Source organism: Aplidium turbinatum, chromosome 4 (assembly GCF_918807975.1).
Source record: "Aplidium turbinatum chromosome 4, kaAplTurb1.1, whole genome shotgun sequence".
Taxonomy (NCBI): domain Eukaryota; kingdom Metazoa; phylum Chordata; class Ascidiacea; order Aplousobranchia; family Polyclinidae; genus Aplidium; species Aplidium turbinatum.
In genome coordinates, this window is record NC_137475.1 from 24,664,468 (window position 1) to 24,689,621 (window position 25,154).

Below are 25,154 nucleotides of genomic sequence, written 5' to 3' on the forward strand. Positions count from 1 at the left end.
CGTTATAACGTCCGCGTTTTGTCGCTTCTACCTTTTATAGACCTCTGCTAAGTTTGTCGTATATTGTTTTTTCTTTGTGATGGTCAGAAATAAAAACAAACCAAACTGATAATATTGTGAGCGTTCTCGAAACATTACCCATATAAACCAAATTAAGCTTAAGTTCCACGAGTGCTTGCGTGGCGTAGTGGTTTAGCCAAAGGGCTATTGAACTTGGTGACATGGGTTTGATTGCCACCCTTGCCTTTATTCTTTTTTTCTTTAATTATCAAGTTCAAAGCAAGAATTAAGCCTCTAGCTGAGTGCGAGAACGATTGCTCTGCTGCAGTCACCTGGTTCATAGGGAAAATTGTCCAATGTTAAAGTGTTTTATCGGACAAAACACTCCATCTGCTGCAGCAAACTGCAGATTACACATAAGCGGACGGGAAGGCAACGAAGCCAATCTTCGTGTCCACCTTTAGGCATGCCTTCAAGTGTCCTGCTCTTGAGCGGTGGCGAACTATATTTTGGAACGCCCAGCCAGTGCTCCTCACCACTCGGCTATGCAGCCGACTACTAGGCTTCTAGACGGCTAGAGACTACACTCTACACTATACAGGCTTATGGGTAATTCGACGTTACTTCTAGGTAATTCAATGCTACTTATGGTGCCTATGGGTAATTCGACGCGACTTATGGGGCTTATGGGTAATTCGACGCGACTTATGGAGCTTATGGGTAATTCGACGCGACTTATGGGGCTTATGGGTAATTCGACGCGACTTATGGTGCTTATGGGTAATTCGACGAGACTTATGGGGCTTATGGGTAATTCGACGCGACTTATGGGGCTTATGGGTAATTCGACGCGACTTATGGGGCTTATGGGTAATTCGACGCGACTTATGGGTAATTCGACGCGACTTATGGTGCTTATGGGTACTTATGGGTACTTATGGGGCTTATGGGTAATTCGTGGGACCCTTCTGGCAGAATAATTTTTCCGCTTTCCGCCTTAAAAGCTATCCGTGAATAAATGCGAGGCATAAAATGCGACCTGACATACGTTCGAAAAATCTTAAATAAAAGCATAATCCGCAACACGTGCCACTTAAATTTTACATGCATCGGATTTAGTATTGAATTACCTTTCCAGGGATGTGCATCAATAGGTGGGCATTTGGGAGAAACGTCCAACAGAACGGTTCAAAGATGGAGTATGTTTTTACGATATTCAATATAATAATACGACTTTGCATAAAAAACACTTCTCCAAACATCTTCAAATAGAACTATAATCAGCAACACCTGCCACTTAAATTTTACATGCATCGGATTCAGTATTGAATTACCTTTCCAGAGATGTGCATCAATAAATGGGCATTTTGGAGGAACGTCCAGCAGAACGGTTCAAAGATGGAGGATATTTTTACAATATTCAAGAAAATAATACGATTTTTGCATAAAAAACACTTCTCCAAACATCTTCGAATAGAACTATAATCCACAACACGTGCCACTTAAATTTTACATGCATCGGATTCAGTATTGAATTACCTTTTCAGGGATGTGCATCAATAGGTGGGCATTTGGGAGGAACGTCCAGCAGAACGGTTCAAAGATGGAGGATATTTTTACGATATTCAAGAAAATAATACGATTTTTGCATGAAAAACACCTCTCCAAACATCTTCGAATGGAACTTAATCCGCAACACGTGCCACTTAAATTTTACATGCATCGAATTCAATATTAAATTACCTTTCCAGGGATGTGCATCAATAGGTGGGCATTTGGAAGGAACGTCCAGCAGAACGGTTCAAAGATACAGAATATTTTTACGATAGCCTATTCAAGAAAATAATACGACTTTGCATAAAAAACACCTCTCCAAACATCTTCGAATGGGGAAAGTCGGGCAAAATGGGATACTTAAGCCTAAACAGTCATAACATTCTAGAGACTTAAGCAAAACGAACAATTTTTTTTAGCAAAAAGGTCAGGCATTATGCTGCTGTGATGAGAGGAACAACTCTTGTTACAGTTTCTGCCTTGAGCATCAACTCCTTTCCTTGCCGTTTGCTGTTCACGACTTCTGCTAAAAGCAAACGTCCTAATTTAGTTTCTCTCTTATTTGTTGTAGACGCTCTTTCAGTTAGTGTTGTCAGCTGTAAAGATGGTTGTGGTTTGGTGTAGCCTAAGCTATACGTAAGAGTATCTTATTGTACTGTACTTTATGTTTTCAGATGTTTCGTTTTAAGTGAATAAAGCCTTATGTTAGATTAATCTTGAGTCTACTTGATACGACAATTTATTCACTTAATAACATGAATAAGCATTTGAGGCCAAAAGAATTTGATGTTGATCCAAATGCACCTGAAGCTTCTAGGAAGTGGGAACACGGGAAACTTACCTTTCAAAACTACGTCAGGAGAATCGACGACGCTACCGACGATGACAAACTGGCCGTTCTGATCAACCTTCTAAATACTTCCGTGTACTCGCTCATCAGTGAAGCCACAACCTATGACGATGTCCTGGCACGTCTTGAAGGGATGTATCTGAAGCCGGTAAACGGGGTCTTCGCTATAAGACACAAGCTTAATACATGTCGGCAAAAGCTGGGTGAGCCTCTCGAAGATTTTTTTCAAAGGCTGCAGAAACTTAGTAGCCTACCGACTGCAATTTTAAAGCCGTTAGTCTTAAGGAAAACAAAGAAGCAGCCGTTCGAGATGCTTTTATTGCTGGAATTAACTCTGCGTATATTCGTCAGAGACTGCTGGAAGACAATGTGCTGCAACTTCAGCAAGCATTCGACAAAGCTCGAGCACTTAACGATGCTCGGTTAAATGCCGAGTCGTACCAAGTATCTAGGCATTGTTATAAACAAGTTTTTATCTGATGACGATGACATTAAGCGCCAAGTTAGAGCTATATATTGCACAGCGAACATGCTCCGTTCACGCTTTTCTAACTGCTCTTCCGCTGTAATGAATGTACTATTTCGCACGTATTGTTTACCTATGTACTCCAGTCAACTGTGGGCCAGATACTTATCCTCAAGTATGAATAAATTGCGTGTGGCTTACAATAATGCATTTCAAACATTGCATAAATTACCGAGGCGTGTTAGCATTAGTAGTATTCAGACGTACCATCATATTCCTACGTTTCATGCCCTATTCCGAAATCGTATATTTAATTTTGTCAACCGCTGTCAGGTCTCATCTAACAAGTGGTTAGTTGCAGTTTTTACCTCAGAGTGTTATGCTTCTTCTGACTATGCGTCTCACTATAACGTGACTATGTACGCATAATTTTTTGCTTGTATATGTAACCTTGTGTGTTTTGTGACTTGTGTTGTGTTTATGAATATGGGCCTGTCTCTTTAGTGCCTGATGCAAATAAATAAAATAAAAAAAGTGAGTGTGCTGCCATGAAGCTAGAGATGTGTTTCTTTTGTGGTGCTAAACGGCACTCCCGGGCAAACTGTCCAGCGAAAGATTGCATTTGTTTTAACTGCCAAAAGAAGGGGCATTTCCCTAAAGTTTGTCGAATGAAGAGGGGTTCCAAGGAAACGCCGAAACTTACAGCAGCTGCTTGTGACGAGTCAACAAATCTTGCTGTCTTGTGTCCTCTGCAAAGTTCTGATGACGACAAAGTTAATGTTGCTGTCACAATCAATGGTGTTTCTGGAAGAGGGCTCATCAACACAGATGCTACCCGTAACCACATCAAGATGGACTTTGCTCGCCTCGCTAAACTTGCTGTTGTCAAAAGAAACACGGAGAAAATTGACTTGGCAGTTGAAGGCGCATCTGTCAATACTTTTGGGTCTTGTTCTTCCTCAGTGGATCTATTAGATAGGAGCTATCGAGATATCGAATTCTCAGTGATGGATGGTTTGCTTTGGGATGTCATTCTCGGACGTGAGTTCCTAAAACAACACCGTAGTGTCAGGGTTGGAAGTCGTTAGTCAAAAAGCAATGACTATTTCACTATTCGATAGTGCCCAAAAAAGCAATGACTTTTCGCTATCGATACTTAAAAAAAGCAACGAATAGCAATTACTAAAAATTGATTGGCCAAAAAAAGCCCAAAAACAAGCAACACGCAAACTCGAAAAAAAAAACAATCCCAAACTTGCGGGAAAACCGCAAGGTTTGCAACATTGTTAACGGCTCTCATTGGCATGGTTTTTCTGAACTTTGTTGCCGAAAAATATTCCTTAATCCTTTAAAGTTCGAAAACCGGAAGGCGACTAGGTCGGATAGTAATCCAAAAACCAAATCTTGTAAATTCGTTTTGACGACAAGGTAAGTGAACAACAAAAAATGATTCAGCAGTTCTCCTAAATATCGATTAGTGAAAAACGAATAATGATTTCGTTGCTTGCATAAAAAAGCAGTGAATAACGCGCATTCGATATTTATTTTTAAAAGGAATGGGTATAAGCATTCGATATTCAGAAAGCAACGAATAACGCTATCGAATAGTGACAACTAGTCGTTACTTCCAACCCTGCGTAGTGTCAATTTCAACTTTGGGGGACCTGATAACTCTTTACACTTAGGTGTTCTGGATGCGTTAAGAGCGGTCAAACCAGTGCAATTATTCGAACATTTGACCTCGGATTGTCGTCCAGTTGCTTCAAAATCTAGACGCTATTCAAAAGCTGATCAGGAGTTCATTGAAAGTCAAGTTACTTAACTCCTTAAGGACGATCCATGGCGGGCGCAGCTGGTTGTTGTCAAAAACGAAAACCACAAAAAGCGAATGTGTGTGGACTACAGCCAGACCGTAAATAGATTTACACATCTGGATGCGTATCCCTTTCCCAGTATGCAGAGTATTATCCATAATGTCTCACAGTACAAGTATTTCTTCACTTTGGATTTACGGAGCGCCTATCATCAGATCCCTCTTAAACCAGAAGAACGCAATTATACAGCTTTCGAAGCTAATGGACGGTTGTTTCAGTTCAAGCGGATTCCATTCGGACTGAAAAATGCAGTACCCTGTTTCCAACGGGTTATAAGCGATATTATTTCCACATACAAATGCAAAGAAATCTACGCTTACCTCGATGACGTCACCGTATGTGGCAATACGCGCGAGGAACACGACGAAAATTTGAAGACGTTTTTAGATGCAGCCAAAGAATGTAGGTTAACCTTAAATGAAGACAAATGTGTTTATGGTACTGAGACCATAACATTGTTGGGGTACTGCATATCACATGGAGTAATGAAACCCGACCCTGACCGTGTTACACCTGTCCTTGACATGCCAATCCCAACAAGCCCGAAACAGCTCCAGCGCATGGTGGGAATGTTCGCCTACTATGCGCAATGGGTACAGGGGTACTCCGAGGAAATTAAACCTTTAGTTGCGGCACGAAGATTTCCACTCGACGACGAAGCACCGCAAGCAATCAAGGCATTAAAAGAGGATCTCTCAGCAGCTGCACTTGGAGTTATTGATGAGCAGCTTCCTTTTGTGCTAGAAACTGATGCCTCAGACAATGCTATCTCAGCAACCCTAAACCAAAGTCGCCCTGTGGCCTTCTTCTCAAGAATGCTCAATAAGAATGAACATCATCAGTCCAGTGTTGAAAAGGAGGCCTTAGCCATTGTGGAGGCTGTACGGAAATGGTCGTATTTCCTGGCAGGTAGACATTTTACCATAATTAGGCTACGGATCAAAGGTCAGTAACATTCATGTACAACTCAAAGAACTATGGTAAAATCAAGAATGACAAAATTTTGCGTTGGCGCATAAGTCTTGGCGAATATGATTTTGACATAGCATACCGTGCTGGACACTGTAACGCTGCCCCCGATGCAATTTCTCGGGTTTATTGCGCCACTACGCATAGCAACGCCTTGTATAAACTTCACGATTCATTATGCCATGCTGGCGGTACTCGTTTGTACCATTTTGTTTGGGCGAAAAATTTACCATATTCTCTCGATGAAGTTCATAACGTTGTACAAAGTTGTAGTATATGTGCCGAAGTAAAACCCAAATTTTTCAAGCCTCCTCCAGCGCAAGTTATAAAAGCTACACAACCGTTCGAACGTATAAGTTTAGACTTTAAGGGTCCCTTGCCATCCTCAACTAAAAATCGATTTGTACTGACAATTGTTGATGAATTTTCACGCTTTCCATTTGCGTTTCCTTATCGCAGTACGGATGCACAATCTGTAATTTCTTGTTTGAACAAATTGTTCTTTATGTTTGGAATGCCTGCCTATGTTCATTCCGATAGGGGCTCTGCATTTCTCTCTCGTGAACTCATCACTTACTTGCATAGTAGAGGAATTGCGTGTAGCCGCACATCTGTATACAATGCTCCTGGTAATGGTCAGTGTGAGCGGTATAATGGGATCATATGGTCCGCAGTAAAACTTGCTTTGAAATCACGTAAACTTGACATATTGCAGTGGGAACTTGTATTGTCTGATGCTTTGCATGCAATTCGGTCACTGTTGTGCACTGCTACAAATGAAACACCCCACGAACGGCTATTTTCATTTAAACGTCGCTCATCCTTTGGTGCTTCCGTGCCTACGTGGTTGAGTACACCTGGCAATGTGTATTTGAAGTCTCACAGTCGCTCTACTAAATACGAACCACTTGCTGAGGAAGTGGAGCTTGTTCATGCCACTCCAAACTATGCCCGCATTAGATTCCCTACAGGGAGGGAAACAACAGTATCGCTCAGAGATATTGCACCGATAGGGCAGTCTTCATGTGAGCAGAATGTTTCGATGGACGCAGAACTGCCAGAGTCGGCGGACTCATAGACATAACGCAAAGACATGACGTTGATGTTCCTACTGAAATTTCACGTGATGTTCCTGATAATTGTGATATTACTGATCGTGATCTTGACGTTTCATGTGAATCTAATGTACCTTCTCCTGTTGATTCCTATCCGGCTCCTCCAACTACCTTAAGGAGATCCACGCGTATAAGAAAACCTGTAGATCGTTATGAATGTGTTCCATACGTTTGAACTGTTTGTGCATAAACTTGTTTGCAAGTGTTTATGGTAATATTTTAGGGAGGATGAATGTGATGAGAGGAACAACTCTTGTTACAGTTTCTGCCTTGAGCATCAACTCCTTTCCTTGCCGTTTGCTGTTCACGACTTCTGCTAAAAGCAAACGTCCTAATTTAGTTTCTCTCTTATTTGTTGTAGACGCTCTTTCAGGTAGTGTTGTCAGCTGTGAAGATGGTTGTGGTTTGGTGTAAGCTATACGTAAGAGTATCTTATTGTATTGTAGCCTACTTTATGTTTTCAGATGTTTCGTTTTAAGTGAATAAAGCCTTATGTTAGGTTAATCTTGAGTCTACTTTATACGACAGCTGCACAAATCAAACAAAAAATATATCAAAAATGATAATGCTCATTTAAGTATCAAATAAATTCCAGGGGTGCCTTTTTCCCATTTTGTCCCATGGGTGGGGCAAAATGGGATAAGAGAAGTGAATCAGAAATTTACACAGCAACAATGCATTGACGGTCTAGAAACAAGTTTATCGTTGATGATTAAACAATAAACATGCAAAATAGCAGAAATAACATTTGAACCACAATTATGATCAGTTTTGTTCGTTTTCGTCATTTCCATTCTTATTCAATGCATAAATCACAAGTGTAAACAATAAGACTATTGTCATCCTGAACTCCTGCACAAGAACAATGTGCCCATTGCTCACAAGAACAACAACAAATCTACCCTTCATCAGATGTCGAATAAAGGTCATTACAAATACGCAAGCAGTGTCTGTAACAATGTTTAGTTTGGGTTTCTTCTGATTTTTTTTCTTTGTGAACTTCAATACTTTTGCTGCGTTTTTTTTTAATATAAGTTCTTACCATTTTACTTTTGTACCAAAAATATTAGCTAGAATATTCCTGAATGATTATAAGCTATAATTTAAGATCTATTAATAAACAAATAGTTTAATTCTGTTATGTTGTGTAGCATATAGCTTCCAGAAGTAGGCTAACAAAAATGAAGAAACCCATTTCACTTGCAGTTTCATGCAATGATGTAACTATCCCATTATGCCCCATTGCACTACACAGAAAAAACTGGCTGTAAAACACTTGCAGTGAAAGGAAATTCAAATATTTTCCTTCTTATGCTATCACTACTTCCTAAAGTATTATGAGAAAAAGCAACAACTGCAACAAATAATTATTTAGTATAAAAAAATCGCGAGAACATTTGGCCGTTTTTTTAACGATTACCTGTTTTTTAAATTCTGCTGCACAAAACACCTCTGTACATTAAAATTACATAATTGAACTAAAAACTTATTCAATTCCAAGACGGCTACTTCCTACCAAAATTTCTGCTTTGTGGCGTAAGTAGTTTTTTTAAAAAACGAGAACCTCGTTTTGCCCTACCACCTCATTTTTCCCTACTTTCCCCTAGAACTATAATCCGCAACACGTGCCACTTAAATTTTACATGCATCGGATTCAGTATTGAATTACTTTTATAGGGATGTGCATCTACAGGTGGGCATTTGGGAGGAACGTCCAGCAGAACGGTTCAAAGATGGAGGATATTTTTACAATATTGAATGAAATAATACGATTTTTGCATAAAAACACCTCTCCAAACATCTTCGAATAGAACTATAATCCGCAACACGTGCCACTTAAATTTTGCATGCATCGGATTCAATATTAAATTACCTTTCCAGGGATGTGCATCAATAAGTGAGGTGGGCATTTGGGAGGAACATCCAGCAGAACGGTTCAAAGATGGAGGATATTTTTACAATATTCAAGAAAATAATACAACTTTGCATAAAAAACACCTCTCCAAACATCTTCGAATAGAACTATAATCCGCAACACGTGCCACTTAAGTTTTACATGCATCGGATTCAGTATTGAATTACCTTTTCAGGGATGTGCATCAATAGGTGGGCATTTGGGAGGAACGTCCAGCAAAACGATTCAAAGATGGAGGATATTTTTACAATATTCAAGAAAATAATACGATTTTTGCATAAAAAACACTTCTCCAAACATCTTCGAATGGAACTATAATCCACAACACGTGCCACTTAAATTTTACATGCATCGGATTCAGTATTGAATTGCCTTTATAGAGATGTGCATCAATAGGTGGGCATTTGGGAGAAACGTCCAGCAGAACGGTTCAAAGATGGAAGATATTTTTACGATATTCAAGAAAATAATACAACTTTGCATAAAAAACACCTCTCCAAACATCTTAGAATTGCTTACCCTTTACCCTAGACTAGAGCATTGCTTACCCTTACCCGACTCGCGAAGCATTTCTAAATGTTACTGAGTGCTAAAATTGTCTAAAAAATACCGACATTACAATAGATCTCACAAGCCGCCAGGCCCGGATTTAGGGGGGGCAGAGGGTGCAGGTGCCCCGGGCCCCCCTACGTAGAAAAAGTGTGATTTTATGTTATTATTATTTTTTGTTTCAGCCTTTGAAGTTTCTGCAAAATACAGTGCAGTGCTGGATTAATGCCAGACGTAGAAGTGGTTTTTTGCGCCGCAGGCGCAAAATTAGTTTTTGCGCGGGGGACCCCCGATTTAAAAATGCCCCGGGCCCCCCATCAGCTAAATCCGGCCCTGCAAGCCGCAGATTGGTCTTAAACAGTAGGCTACTGTGCTTTCGCCATTGCTACTCTTAATATGATGAAATAATTAAAAATGCCAAATTCCGGGAAGTTGTAGGTCTATGCTTTGTGTTTCTTGATTGACAGCACTTTGATATACGAATTAGCATATCAAAGTTCGTTATAAGTTTGAAAGCTTTACAAAATCTTCTGATGATGTAAAACTTTTTCAAGTGCATTATAAAAATGTTGTCTTTATTCGTCCATTTTTCCATGTAGCCTACATTCATTTGCTGATTACTTTTGCGAAGTCTCACGTTTTTCATCAGTTTTACTCTTTTCTTTGTTGAATTTGGGTTCTGCTGGACGTTCCTCCCAAATGCCCACCTCACTTATTGATGCACATCCCTAGAAAGGTAATTTAATACTGAATCCGATGCATATAAAATTTAGGTGGCACGTGTTGCGGATTATGGTTCTATTTGAAGATGTTTGGAGAGGTGTTTTTTTATGCAAAGTTGTATTATTTTATTGAATATCGTAAAAACATCCTCCATATTTGAACCGTTCTGCTGGACGTTCCTCCCAAATGCCCACCTATTGATGCACACCCTGGAAAGTTAATTTAATACTAAATCCGATGCATGTAAAATTTAAGTGGCACGTGTTGCGGATTATAGTTCTATTCGAAGATGTTTGGAGAGGTGTTTTTTATGCAAAAATCGTATTATTTTCTTGAATATTGTAAACATATCCTCCATCTTTGAACCGTTCTGCTGGACGTTCCTCCCAAATTCCCACCTATTGATGCATATCTCTATAAAGGTAATTCAATACTGAATCCGATGCATGTAAAATTTAAGTGGCACGTGTTGCGGATTATAGTTTTATTTGAAGATGTTTGGAGAAGTGTTTTTTATGCAAAGTCGTATTATTTTCTTGAATATTGTAAAAATATCCTCCATCTTTGAACCGTTCTGCTGGACGTTCCTCCCAAATGCCCACCTATTGATGCACATCCCTGAAAAGGTAATTCAATACTGAATCCGATGCATGTAAAATTTAAGTGGCACGTGTTGCGAATTATAGTTCTATTTGAAGATGTTTGGAGAGGTGTTTTTTATGCAAAGTCGTATTATTTTCTTGAATTTTGTAAAAATATCCTCCGTATTTGAACCGTTCTGCTGGATGTTTCTCCCAAATGCCCACCTATTGATGCACATCCCTGAAAAGGTAATTCAATACTAAATCCGATGCATGTAAAATTTAAGTGGCACGTGTTGCATATTATAGTTCTATTTGAAGATGTTTGGAGAGGTGTTTTTTTTTATGCAAAAATCGTATTATTTTCTTGAATATCGTAAAAATATCTTCTATCTTTGAACCGTTTTGCTGAACGTTCCTCCCAAATGCCCACCTCACCTATTGATGCACATCCTGGAAAGGTAATTTAATACTGAATCCGATGCATGTAAAATTTCAGTGGCACGTGTTGCGGATTATAATTCTATACGAAGATGTTTGGAGAAGTGTTTTTTATGCAAAAATTGTATTATTTCATTGAATATTGTAAAAATATCCTCCATCTTTGAACCGTTCTGCTGGACGTTCCTCTCAAATGCCCACCTATTGATGCACATCCCTAGAAAGGTAATTCAATACTGAATCAGATGCATGTAAAATTTAAGTGGCACGTGTTGCTGATTGTAGTTCTATTTGATAATGTTTGAAGAGGTGTTTTTTATGCAAAGTCGTATTATTTTTTTGAATATCGTAAAAACATCCTCCATATTTGAACCGTTCTGCTGGACGTTCCTCCAAAATGCCCATCTATTGATGCACATCCCTGAAAAGGTAATTCAATACTGAATCCGATGCATGTAAAATTTAAGTGGCACGTGCTGCGGATTATAGTTCCATTCGAAGATGTTTGGAGAGGTGTTTTTTATGCAAAATCGTATTATTTTCTTGAATATTGTAAACATATCCTCCATCTTTGAACCGTTCTGCTGGACGTTCCTCCCAAATTCCCACCTATTGATGCATATCTCTATAAAGGTAATTCAATACTGAATCCGATGCATGTAAAATTTAAGTGGCACGTGTTGCGGATTATAGTTTTATTTGAAGATGTTTGGAGAAGTGTTTTTTATGCAAAGTCGTATTATTTTCTTGAATATTGTAAAAATATCCTCCATCTTTGAACCGTTCTGCTGGACGTTCCTCCCAAATGCCCACCTATTGATGCACATCCCTGAAAAGGTAATTCAATACTGAATCCGATGCATGTAAAATTTAAGTGGCACGTGTTGCGAATTATAGTTCTATTTGAAGATGTTTGGAGAGGTGTTTTTTATGCAAAGTCGTATTATTTTCTTGAATTTTGTAAAAATATCCTCCGTATTTGAACCGTTCTGCTGGATGTTTCTCCCAAATGCCCACCTATTGATGCACATCCCTGAAAAGGTAATTCAATACTAAATCCGATGCATGTAAAATTTAAGTGGCACGTGTTGCATATTATAGTTCTATTTGAAGATGTTTGGAGAGGTGTTTTTTTTTATGCAAAAATCGTATTATTTTCTTGAATATCGTAAAAATATCTTCTATCTTTGAACCGTTTTGCTGAACGTTCCTCCCAAATGCCCACCTATTGATGCACATCCCTGGAAAGGTAATTCAATACTGAATCCGATGCATGTAAAATTTAAGTGGCACGTGCTGCGGATTATAGTTCCATTGGAAGATGTTTGGAGAGGTGTTTTTTTTTATGCAAAAATCGTATTATTTTCTTCAATATTGTAAAAATATCCTCCGTCTTTGAATCGTTTTGCTGGACGTTCCTCCCAAATGCCCACCTATTGATGCACATCCCTGAAAAGGTAATTCAATACTGAATCCGATGCATGTAAAATGTAAGTGGCATGTGTTGCGGATTATTTGAAGATGTTTGGAGAGGTGTTTTTTATGCAAAGTTACATTATTATATTGAATATCGTAAAAATATCCTCCATATTTGATCCGTTCTGCTGGACGTTCCTCCCAAATGCCCACCTCACCTATTGATGCACATCTTTATAAAGGTAATTCAATACTGAATCCGATGCATGTAAAATTTAAGTGGCACGTGTTGCTGATTATAGTTCTATTCGAAGATGTTTGGAGAGGTGTTTTTTTATGCGAAGTCGTATTATTTTCTTGAATATCGTAAAAATATCCTGTATCTTTGAACCGTTCTGTTGGACGTTCCTCCCAAATGCCCACCTCACCTATTGATGCACATCCTGGAAAGGTAATTTAATACTGAATCCGATGCATGTAAAATTTAAGTGGCACGTGTTGCGGATTATAGTTCTATTCGAAGATGTTTGGAGAGGTGTTTTTTATGCAAAAATGGTATTATTTCTTTGAATATTGTAAAAATATCCTCCATCCTTGAACCGTTCTGCTGAACGTTTCTCCCAAATGCCCACCTGTAGATGCACATCTCTGGAAAGGTAATTTAATATTGAATTCGATGCATGTAAAATTTAAGTGGCACGTGTTGCAGATTATAATTCTATTCGAAGATGTTTGGAGAGGTGTTTTTCATGCAAAAGTCGTATTATTTTCTTGAATATCGTAAAAATATCGTCCATCTTTGAACCGTTCTGCTGGACGTTCCTCCCAAATGCCCAGCTATTGATGCACATCCCTGAAAAGGTAATTTAATACCGTACTAAATCCGATGCATGTAAAATTTAAGTGGCACGTGTTGCGGATTATGCTTTTATTTAAAAATTTTCGAACGTATGTCAGGTCGCATTTGATGCCGCGCTTTTATTCACGGATAGCTTTTTTAGGCAGAAAGCGGAAAAATTATTCTGCCAGTGTGATGGTGGTGAGTGATGGTGGTGAGTGATGGTGGTAGAATGACGGTGGTTAGCAAAGTCATAATTTACTGAAATACTGGACCAGCTCACTCATTTGCTCATAAAGCAAGCCAGGTTGTCTTTGAACATCTAGCGGCTTTTAATGGTTGCATTAAAATGGGTCTCAGTAAGGTGGACCTTTGGTATCGTAGGCTTATTCTAACTAAATTTTATACACGAGGGTGGGGAAAACCAGAAGACATGGAAGACATCTTTAAAATGCAAAAACTTATTTCTGACCGAGAAGTGTGTTGGAAACTAGTGGCACCAGATTATCCTATGGTTATATCTGGGATGACAAATTTGAAAAGCTGCACCCTTATCCATGGCCATTTTGTTACACCTATGATGGACATCATGCCAAGGCTTGTACCTCCAGCTGCAAAATTAGCTCAATTTGAAGTGGTGCTGCCTAGAAATTGTTTGCCAGGCCAAAGTATGCATAGTGATAAAATTAATCCTGCTTGCATTCATATGGCCGGCACTGGAGATCATGGTTATCACAGAAGGAGGGAACTTATTGCTAAACCACTTTTGCAATCCAGAATTATTTCAGTTTTACTTGAAAATCCCTTTTATGGCTCAAGAAAACCAAAAGAACAATGGAGATCTGGTTTATTGCATGTTAATGATCTGTTTGTTATGGGAGGATGCTTAATATTGGAAGCTCTTGTTCTTTTGCATTGGCTTAAACGCATGGGTTATGGACCGCTTGGGCTTACCGGTATTTCGATGGGTGGGCATATGGCATCACTTGCTGCCACCAACTGGCCTGAAGCTATTGCTCTCATTCCCTGCATGTCATGGACTTCTGCTTCTGTTGTATGGACTGAAGGTGTTTTAAGTAAGTCTATACCATGGAGAGTGCTGGAATCACAGTATTCTAAAAACCCAAAGTATGAGGAGGGAGTTATGAAGCTTCTGAGTCAAGTAGATTCTTACAAGTTTGGAAAAAATTTTATTTCCAAAGATAAATGTTCAGATGTGGACAAATCTTCATCAGGTATAGTGGGCTAGTGGCTTGTTATTTGGTGCTGTGTTGTGTAATATACCATATTTTGGTAAAAGGCATAACTAATGCCCTGGAAAATTAAAGGCATTTATAAATCAATGAAACAAAAAGTAAACTTTTCAGGTAATTTTACAGACATGTCGATTCTAAACAGATTCTTTTCTAGAAAACATACTATAAACTTAGAGTCTACTTTAGACAGACAAAACAAAGTTACTTGACCGGGTTTAACATAAGGCAGTAGTTATTTGACCGGCTCCGGTCTCTTAATCTGAAAGGATGCAACCTAGTTCGTACACTGAACAGTTAGTATCCTTAGTTCGTACCCTGAAAAGATCGAGAGAAAAAATTAAAAAAGCCGAAGTCGCTGATTGCAGTTTCCGCAAACAAACAAAAACTCTCAGGATCATTACCGGAAATCTTAAAATGTTTGCAGAAACTCAGATCAACCCTAACCCTTTTAAAATGTTTGCGGAAACTGCGATCAGCGACTTCGGCTTTTTTAAATTTTTTCTCTCGATCTTTTCAGGGTACAAACTGTTCAGGGTACGAACTAGGTTGCATCCAAACCAGACCACAGAGATAACCGATGACCTTGGGTGCCAAGTAATGGCTGTCTTCTTTGATGGCCAGAGCACAGATTCCCTTGCGACAATGCGATACAACACCTTCAGCAAGAAAGTTGTCTCTGCTTCATCATTTGTAACGCCCGAGCGTCTGCCACCAACTGAATCTGCTACCCAATTTCACTGTCGTCGTGTTTACTACCAGATAATAGTCTGGATGAGAAAAGCAGAGAGTATGGATGTCATGAATTGGGTGTGGAACCTGCAAAAGAATCGGCTCATCCCACTTATGTCAAAAATGAAGGCTGCTCCAGACAGTCTCTTGAAGGTCATTCATTGCAACTGCTCCACTGCCTGTAAGACACTCTGCTGCTCCTGTAGAGGATACGGACTACTATGTACCGCTGCATGTGGACCATGCCAACTGCAAGAATGTGACAATCCACATAACAAGTTTATGTGGATTGTGGCCTGACATAACAAGACGAGTCGGAAGATGATGAATAGAGACAGCCGTAGGCAATAAGACAACAAATGGGCTGATCACCCTGGTTTACGATTTACCTTTGTATCCTACTGTTGTAATTCCAATTATTTTCTGAATGTGTCTGTGTCCAGACTTGAATGGTACGCCATTCTTTAGAACAGATTAATCCCCTGTATTCATCTACTGTAGGAGGCCAAGTCAGGGATATCTAGAGAAGGGGATATGAAGGCTCGCAGCGATTGCCTTATTCTCGTGACACTACCAGGGCGGTAGTTTGTAGTGCTTTAAACATGTGGTTCTTTTTAAAATCGTAGAAAGTTTTGTAGTGCAGCTGATACAATGAGCTACAGAAGACAGTTAGCAAACGTTACATAGAGCATATTCAAAGAATACTTGTCTACAAAGTCAGTTGAAAAGTTGCCAGTAAGCTGTTTTTTTTAACAAAGTCTTTGCAGTAGGCCAGATGTAAAGCAAGTATATATATGAGTAGTTGAATTAACAAGCAACCATGAGCATGCTGTGAATATCCAGGCCTGATGCTAATAGCGCAATGCAAGTTATCATAACAAGATTTATTAAACTACTATTGGTCCCAATTGTCATTTTACTATAAACACAGATTATTTACGATAAACAAAAGCCCTTCTATTGTCACACGTAATAAAAGCCTTTGTATCCCCTTCTTTAGATATCCCTGGGCCAAGTATGAGCCTCCTGTTGGTTGCAGTTTTTCTTAGATGCCTGTATTGATAGTACCTGTCATGCCGCATGTAATATGCTGTTATGATAATTCCATCTTATTAAGGGAGATTGGGGATACTACGGACGGATTTTCGAGTGTTTTGTTTTCGAAAAAATGTTTTATTTTAAAGTGTACTGGAAACCGTTTTGCACCAATACATATGGAATTTGTTCAGATGAAAAGTGGGGAGTTGTCTCTGAAAATTTTACCACTATTTGGCTTATCAAGCTGCCAAAAGTATAGAAACTGAAATGTTGGAAAACCACTTTTCTCAAGCTCGTGTTACATAATGGAAGTCAAGATGGTTTTGTTTGCGGTTTATCTCAAGCCTCAAGTGAATTTGCTAATATCGTGCTCTGTCTGATGTTGGTCTATCGCTGCGTCGCAAATGTCCCCGGGCTCCCCCAGGTCGTATATAATATACAAATCATACGTACCTCAGTAGATAATCAGCCTATTGTAATTTCAACTATTTAATTCGATTCATTGACCTCGAAAACCTAGAGATAGACACCTAAACCTATTGTCAAGTTTGTCAATCTTAGGCGCCGACTTTTCAAAAAACCTTGGGGGGCGAGAAAGGTGATGGCGTCATAACCATAACACTATTTTACTCAATTAAAATAGTTTTTGATTAAGCTTAGTGTCTTGCTTATATTGACACCTAGGTCGCAAACTGAATTTATTACAACCACTGCTTGAAACGATTAGTTTTACGCATGCACTACGCCTAGTCTTAAAAATTTTGTTAGCTCATTTGGACCAGTTGGAAGACAAGCCGCTTCATTTCCTTTTCGTGCGAGTGAATAACAACGATCAAGAAAGTGAAGTTATCGAAATAAAGCGCAAAAAATCATGATCTCAAGCAGAGTGAAAACCCACCATCAGTTTTATTAACCTCATTTCGCTCGTTTTGCTGATTACTTACCCTCAAAGCGTTAACAACGACGAAGTGTTTTCTCTTCTGTTTTTTATCGAAAGTCTGTATCGTCTTTTATCGAATACCATATATATTCAAGTATAGGTCGAGATGTTCGCAAGTGATTTTCACCTCAAAGAGACAGGTTCAACTTATACACGGGACAAGCTGTTGTCTCCAGATCGGTACTTTTCAAAATCAACATATTTTTGCTGAGGCAATATCATTGCCGACGTAGATTATGGAGTGTGAAATGGCGTCGAAGTAAAAGTTTTGAATACGTTTATTTGCAGTGATTCAAGTTTAATTTTCAAATTTAATGATTTTGTCAATTCTAAACTTTATGCACTTGTTAAGCAATATGCAAAGCTCACGAGACAAAACAGCAGAAAGAGCTGTTTTAAGAGATCAATTTTTTTATTGTTGCGTGTAGAATATTATAATCGTTCTTATTACGTAACATTCCATGATCGTTGAAATCGATGCCAAACCTTAGCGGCCGCATAAAACAATGATGTCAGATTAGCTAGGTGATAATAGTGGCAATAGACGTCGTTAATGCAGGCAAATCTGCGACCAAGACCATTAAACACTTTTTCTTTTATCAGTTTTCGATTTAATTCTCACACATTGCGAACAAAACAATGCGTTCTGTTGAATCATAATTGATCTCACAGCGGGAAGACCTCGTTAAAAAGAGCTCGTCTAATATAGCTGGTTTAGGCTACTTAATATTGCAGTGAATAGTTACGTGACTATTCCAGCAGCGTAAGTTACTCTACCATCTACTTTGAAATTTCCATACCGTATGAGAAAGCCATGCGATCAGCTGCTGTTTTGCGGGCAAGAGCAAAGTAGGCTGTTTTTCGCTTTCGGCAATCTTTAAGTCCGTTTAGATGATCGAAATCTCTTTCGCGAAGTGTTTTATCTTTGAAACACCACTTGTAATAACCATTTTTGTTGCCCTTCAGCCGTAAATTTATGGAGGGCGTCGCCCCCCGCCCCCCCCCCCCCCCGGAAGTCGGCGCGTATGTTGTCAATGTCAGCAGCGCTTGCTATGTTTCTCTGGCTGGTGCCTGGTATCCCCAAGGGTATGAGTTCGATACTGCCCAGAAGCGTTTTATTTTGAACTAAAATTGCCTGCTAAAAAACACTGCCTTGATGAAACCATTTTTTTTAAAGAAGTATTGTAACTTTTTACAGCCACCAAATTCACTTGTTGAGAGCAAAAATGTAATGCGTCGTTCGGCAAACACGGTCTCATCCTCTTTTGACGAACGGAAAATTACCCAGAGAAATTCTCAAATTCCAGCAAATTAAAAATACTCTAACTTTATTACTTATATTTGAGAAGACATAAAAAAGCTACTCGAATTAAAAATTTGCCACAAAAATGCAACAGCCTAACGATTGAGTTCACTTTGGATCAAAATTTAGTTAAAAAAAAAAGTGCTGTAAGGGAGTATCAAACTCATTCACTCGCGAACACCAGCCCGAGAAAGATCGCACGCGCCACGAACTCAGTTGAATAAAATTGTCAAATTTAGAACTTATATAGGCATTTTTTTCTTCTCTTGTCTTTTGCTTTGAAAGAGAAAGAAAAAACAATACGTCATGACAGGTCAAATAGTGTTTCAGATTAAGAGACCGGAACCGGTCAAATAGCCACTGCCTTAACCGGTACAGTATGAAAACAGGAATACAGAAATGATGCAGAAATACAAAATAGCATATACATTAGGGTGATTCAAACGCCCCTTGAAATTTCAAAAACTGCCTGGGACTGCCACAAATTTTTTTATGGTGGAGGCTTGACCTGAAATGTATTTTGCCATCAAAATTCTCAAGATTAATTAACTTTTCACACTTGCCCTTTTCGTTTTATCGTTTTCCAAAAATTGTGAAAAACAGTGAAAACACTGTCAATGTTTAAAGTAAATATAAAATATTTAAAGCAATATAAAATGAATTTTATTTCAACCAAAGACTTGTTTTGCACTTTTATTTCTCAGGAAAAATTTGCTTTACTAGAAACAATTATGTCCATGTATATGCGTGCTCTAAATTTTTCAAAAAATTTGAATAAAAACCATAAATTTTTCATTTTTTTGTGATTTAAAAAAATAAAATTGCACAATAAATATTATGTTTAATGGAACATAATCTTTTCAACTTACAACACTATGCCATTTTGAACATGAGGTGAGGGAGGATTAGGTACCTAGTACCTACAGTCCTACACACAGTATATACAGACATAGTTCAGCCAAATCATACAGTGGTTTTAAATGCACAGTGCACGACACAATAAATGGTGGTTTATGAAGTTTCCATTCTATTCATGCATTTAATGTCCATGTTCTTCCTGATATTTGTTACCAATTGTCGATTTGCTTCAACTTTTTGAAGAGTATTTTGGAAATTTTCTTCTTCCCGACAGGATGAAATAAAATCTGTTGCCAACTTCACCCCTTGTTCAGCGGCGTCATTAACAACCATGATATTGTTAGCTCGTTTCTGACAATCTTGGAATGATCTATGTTCCGGCCATTTGTCAGGATCCTCGGATAGAAAGGAAGTGTCTTGTACACCCAGAGCTTGGAAGAAAATCCATGAACCTTCACCAATAAGACAGGATACATCCGATACTGAGCTTGTGAGGGTATCTATCGAGGGGAACAGGGGCTTCCCATATCCCAGACCATGAGGTCTTACATTTTGTTGGTCATTCTTGACCAGAGACAACTTCTTGGCTACAGTGACCTTTTCTTCCACTGTTATTTCTTGACTAAATAGAATGATTGGTGCAAATTCTGTTGTTAAGCTCCATAAGTGGAGTTTCAATGCATTTATCGCGAGCGTTGCTGCCTTCGAATCAACTGAATCGTACATCTGAATGTCTTTGAATAATTTCAAGTCGTTTATCGAAGCATCGATGGCACTTGGACACTTAAACCAATACTTTGCATAGACAAGCACTCCAAAATTTACAAATTGTTGTAACTTGATCATTCTTTTACTGGTAATTATTTTTTTTGTTCAATTTGAGCACCTGGTCTTTTAATAGAAACATCTTAAATACATATCAGTTTTGCCATCCACCTAGCCTTGTGAATGGCACCTGGTCGTCGAAAGGTAAAGTTAACACTGTTTTCTCTTTCACTCAGAGACAATTTGGTCAGTTGGATTAATTCATTGTAATCGTCACGAAGTAAATATTATACTTCTTATCCAATGTTTCAAGATCTATGACTGTTGTTTCTTTTAATGTGTTAGCTGCTTCATGAATGCAGATATAGTCATCATTATTCATGGTGAATATTGGCACGGATTTGGATTCAATGAAATGCCAGGAATCTCGAAATTTCGTAAATAGGTTAACTTCTGGAGAGCTTGAAACTTCAATTTCCATTGCGTGAAAAACCGATGACAGAATCACCTCAAATACGTAGTGGCGACATGCTGACCACAATTACACTTTTCCCAATCGCTCTTGTAGTTGAATACATGCCCCCGATAGGTGACCAGTATTTATAGAGGTGGTATCAAAACACATTATAGATGCATTATCAGTACTTTGCCATGTTTCCAACAAGTCATAAGTGGCATTTCCAATTGTAACTCCACTAGCTTTCAGTTTTGGAGCACCCAGTAGTTTGACTCCGTCACTTCCCAAAAACAATACCGGAAGCCGCTCCACAGAAACATGCTTGTTTTTAAGATCTTCCATCATCTTACCATCCCAATGCACAGTTCCTACAATGGAAGGCACCCAATTTTGCATAATGCGGTCTGATATAGCAGACTTATTGGATGTGTTTGCTCTGTAATTGGATGAATTTGATAAAGTGACTTTATCAGGGTCACCACCACATGCTTGGATGAACGTTGAGATGATGCATGTTGTAGCAGAATTTGTGACTCCTCGAAGTCTCTCTGTTGTTGAAGTAATTCTGTGATCTTTCATGATGTTATGTGGTAGCATTATTTCTTGATTGACCTTTTTGCACCTTTTATGTGATCGCGATGATAAATCTCCCTGGTCATAATCTGTCGGTGACTCAGTGGAATCTGTCATCGACTGAGTGTCATCATTATCTCCATTATCAATGTCGTTCTGATGTGATTCTAAAATATGAAAATCTTCTGCAACTGGACAATGTCGCTTTCTTTTCTGATCATTTCGCTTTTCTTCTTCCTCCTTCTGCTGACACCTCTTCTCTATCACTTTCTTCAGCTTTACATCTCTTACTCCGAAAGTTGCTGACCTGTTGTTCATCATGCTCTCCAAAAATTTTCTGTCTTTGTCGATTTTTATTAAGGTAAACACATTACGTGGCCAAAAAGGCATACCGGTAGTTGTTGTTAACTTTTCTTTGAAGGAATTGAAGATGTCAGTCTTTTTTCCTTTTGCTATATAGTTCTGAGTAAAATACAATTTTGGTAAAGAGGTCCCTTTTATTAACCACAGACATATACAACCAAGCAACCACACGGCATTTAACATAATCGATTAAAATTGAACATAAACTTTGTAGCTTTGTAGCTTATAGTTTATGTTCAATTTTAATCGATTATGTTAAATGCCGTGTGGTTGCTTGGTTGTATATGTCTGAGTAAAATGATATTAAAACCTGTTTATCACATAATAGAATTTAAGCAAAAGTGAGCATGAGGTCATTTTCAAATGTTTTTACCAAAAATTTACACAGGCTAAACATTTTCAATTGAGTGTTTGTATTTGATAACATTTTTCTGGATAACATAAAGCAAAATCCAGGTTTTTATCTTCACCAAGATTTTATTTCTGAGGCTAGAAACAAGGGGCGTTGAACGTTTTTTGCTTAAAAATATGAAAAAAGTGAAAATAAGGGCAATTTCAAATGCATTTTACAAAAATATGAATAAGTCAAATATGTGCAATTTATTGTTTATATTTAAAATAACTTTTCTAGACAACATAAAGCCAAATCCAGACTTTTGTCTTCAACAAAATTGTATTTATGAACTCGTAAACTAGGCGAGATAATTGTTTTTTTGCATTATGGAGCTCTTACTTCAATCGAAAAGAGCAAATGTGAAAATTTAATATTACTCAATAATTTTGATACCAATATTCATTTTAGAGTTAACCTCCATTGCAAAAAAATTTGTGGCTATATTTAAAAGGGTCGGGGCGTTTGAATCACCCTAATATACATACAACACACAACACAGCATACTGGTAAGACAAAAGCGAATATACAGTAATTAACGAGATACGGTGAGAATAAGTAGAAACAGTTATGGTACTATACGAGTTACTTATACCCAGACATTAAGTGCAGTTTTAATTTTTTAGGAAACATACTAATTGTTCGAACTTTTGTTAGCTGTTCCGGTAATTTGTTCCAAGTGTTTGTTCCAAGAAATTTAATTGAGCGTTGGCCAAGCTTTGTATGAATTCTTGGTTACAAATGCATTGCTCAAGAAGTTTATCCAAACTGTCTAAAACTATTATAAATCACTCTAGTACCAAAACACCCTCATCTAAAAGCTTTAACTGATTTTCGACCAATTTCTTTGCTGTCAACATTCTTTAGAATCATTGAAAAAAGTCTGTATCAAATAATTACTAAATTTCTCAATAATACACATATATGTAACATTTTAGTTTTACCTACTTGTCAACATGGTTTTTAAAGTAATGATTCCATTTCACTCGCTGCAACAAGAATATAATATGATGTATTGTTATCTGCTATGAATCAAAAGAAATTTACAGGCTCAATTTTTGTAAACTTAAGCATTATAAGCAAAATTTTTGTTACTGGTACTGTCTATCTCTCTATATGATTTAACCTCTTTTGTTCCCCGTAGTGCGAAGGTTGGACGCCAACAAATGTCTATTTTGTCTAATGGCATTTCTCCATGCCACTCTGTTCTGAGGTTTGACCGAAACAAAAACTTCCAGTTGCAGATCTTTTTGAATGTTGTCAAGCCAATGCTTCTTGGGACATCCTCGAGGGTTATTCCTATGGACGTCAAAGTACCGTACTGGATTTTCATTGGCCATGCATCTTCTTCCATGCGTTGCACGTTTCCATTTTAATGCAGCCTTCTCTATCTCATGACATCTTCAAGCTGATGGATGTCAAGCCTAGATCTCAACTCTTCCATCGTCACTTGGTCAGAAAGGCGCTTGGAACGGATCCATCGTTCCATGGCCTTGTCGTTGTGACATGGCCGATTTTGCTCTTCGACAGTGATGGGCCAGGTATCACTTGCATACAATAGGAAACTCCTCACACATATATCATACACGTCGTCGTTCGTATGAAGCAGAAAGTTTGTGATCAGCCGAATGGAAGGACTTGGAGCCAACTTTTCGTCAGATTGTCAATTGTGCGGAGGCCTGTTATTCCATTGGGAGGGGAATAGATGGGACACCCAAAGATGATGTGGTTAGCTGTTTGCTCCGTCGCACCGCACTGACAAGCAGCAGAGTCCCTTATGCCCCAGCGTGTCAAGCAAGCATTGAAGCGGCCAACTCCCGTTCTTATTCGGTTCAGTGTCACCCACTCCCTTCTCTGAAGTTCAGAACCAAGTGGGAGTGAAGAGGCAGGAGAGACATCGAATAGAATGAGGCGAGACTTTATTTTTGGCACAGTGCTCAATTCCTCGGACCAGGCAGCTGACGTGCTGAAATCAGCGAGCTGGAGTTTTGCAGCATGCCTTACAAAAGGGCGCCGTGATGGTAGGCGTTGTATGATTGGGACATAGGGAGTGGATACGCAATCGTGTAGTATGTGGTTCGGATCAGCACAGGCTTTATTTACCAACGAAGACACCATCGCTTCTCTGCGTACATTAGCGGGTAGGATACCTGACAGCACTGGAAGCATCCAGTAATAATGCGCATTGTCTCGTTTAGGCAGGCGTCTAATTTTTTGGTGTGCTTGCTGCGACACCATGCCGGAGCTGCGTATTCCGCGGCACTGTAGGCAAGCGCTAGGCCACCTATGCGGAGGGTAGATTGTTTTGCCCCCCATGTTGTGCCGGCCAAGCACCTCAAAAGTTCATTGCGTGCAGTTACTTTTGCACGCAGGCCTTGGATGTGCTGCTTGTACGTCGGGTCTGCTACTATTCGGTGAGTCCCTTTTTCGGTGAGAGCCCTATTCGGTGAGTTTTTTGAATTTTTTTTTGAAAATTATCGGGTACCGTAGCCTCATTAAAACCCTTAACCCCCTAACCCCTAACCCAAACCCCCAAAAAAACCCAAACCCCCAAAAAACCCTAAACCCCCAAAAAACCCCAAACCCCCAAAAAACCCCAAACCCCCAAAAAACCCCAAACCCCCAAAAAAACCCAAAACCCCAAACCCCCAAAAAACCCCAAACCCCCAAAAAACCCCAAACCCCCAAAAAACCCCAAACCCCCAAACAACCCCAAACCCCCAAAAAAAACCAAAACCCCAAACCCCAAAAAACCCCAAACCCCCAAAAAACCCCAACCCCCCAAAAATCCCCAAACCCCCAAAAATCCCCAAAACCCAAAACCCCAAAAAACCCCAAACCCCCAAAAAACCCCAAAACCCCAAACCCCCAAAAAACCCCAAACCCCCAAAAAAAACCAAAACCCCAAACAACCCCAAACCCCCAAAAAACCCCAAACCCCCAAAAATCCCCAAAACCCCAAAAAACCCCAAAAACCCAAAACCCCCAAACCCCCAAAAACCCCAAACCGCAAAAACCCTCAACCCCAAACCCCCAACCCCAACCTCAAAAACCCCCAACCCCCATACCCCCTAACCCCAAAAACCCCCAACCCCAAAAACCCCCAACCCCCTAACCCCAAAAACCCCCAACCCCCTATCCCCTAACCCTATAACGGCAATGATAATTAGGCTACGGCGCGCAATAATTT

The 25,154-nt window shown here is 39.1% G+C and overlaps 2 protein-coding genes across 2 annotated transcripts in view; both read left to right on the forward strand.

The window, feature by feature from the left end:
• Positions 1-2,309: 2,309 nt before the first annotated feature.
• LOC145769005 (uncharacterized) lies at positions 2,310-7,003 on the forward strand. The gene is made up of 6 exons (XM_082580607.1): positions 2,310-2,552; positions 2,756-2,848; positions 3,512-3,911; positions 4,556-4,683; positions 4,855-5,653; positions 6,747-7,003. The coding sequence occupies exons 1-6, from the start codon at positions 2,310-2,312 to the stop codon at positions 7,001-7,003; spliced, it is 1,920 nt and encodes a 639-aa protein (XP_082436733.1).
• A 6,493-nt stretch (positions 7,004-13,496) lies between these two features.
• LOC145768358 (protein ABHD18-like) overlaps positions 13,497-25,154 on the forward strand; it is a 32,737-nt gene continuing 21,079 nt past the window's right edge. Inside the window, exon 1 of the mRNA XM_082579840.1 lies at positions 13,497-14,526. Coding sequence (XP_082435966.1) covers positions 13,641-14,526 — 886 coding nt within the window. The 5' untranslated portion in view covers positions 13,497-13,640. The remainder of the gene's footprint in view (positions 14,527-25,154) is intronic.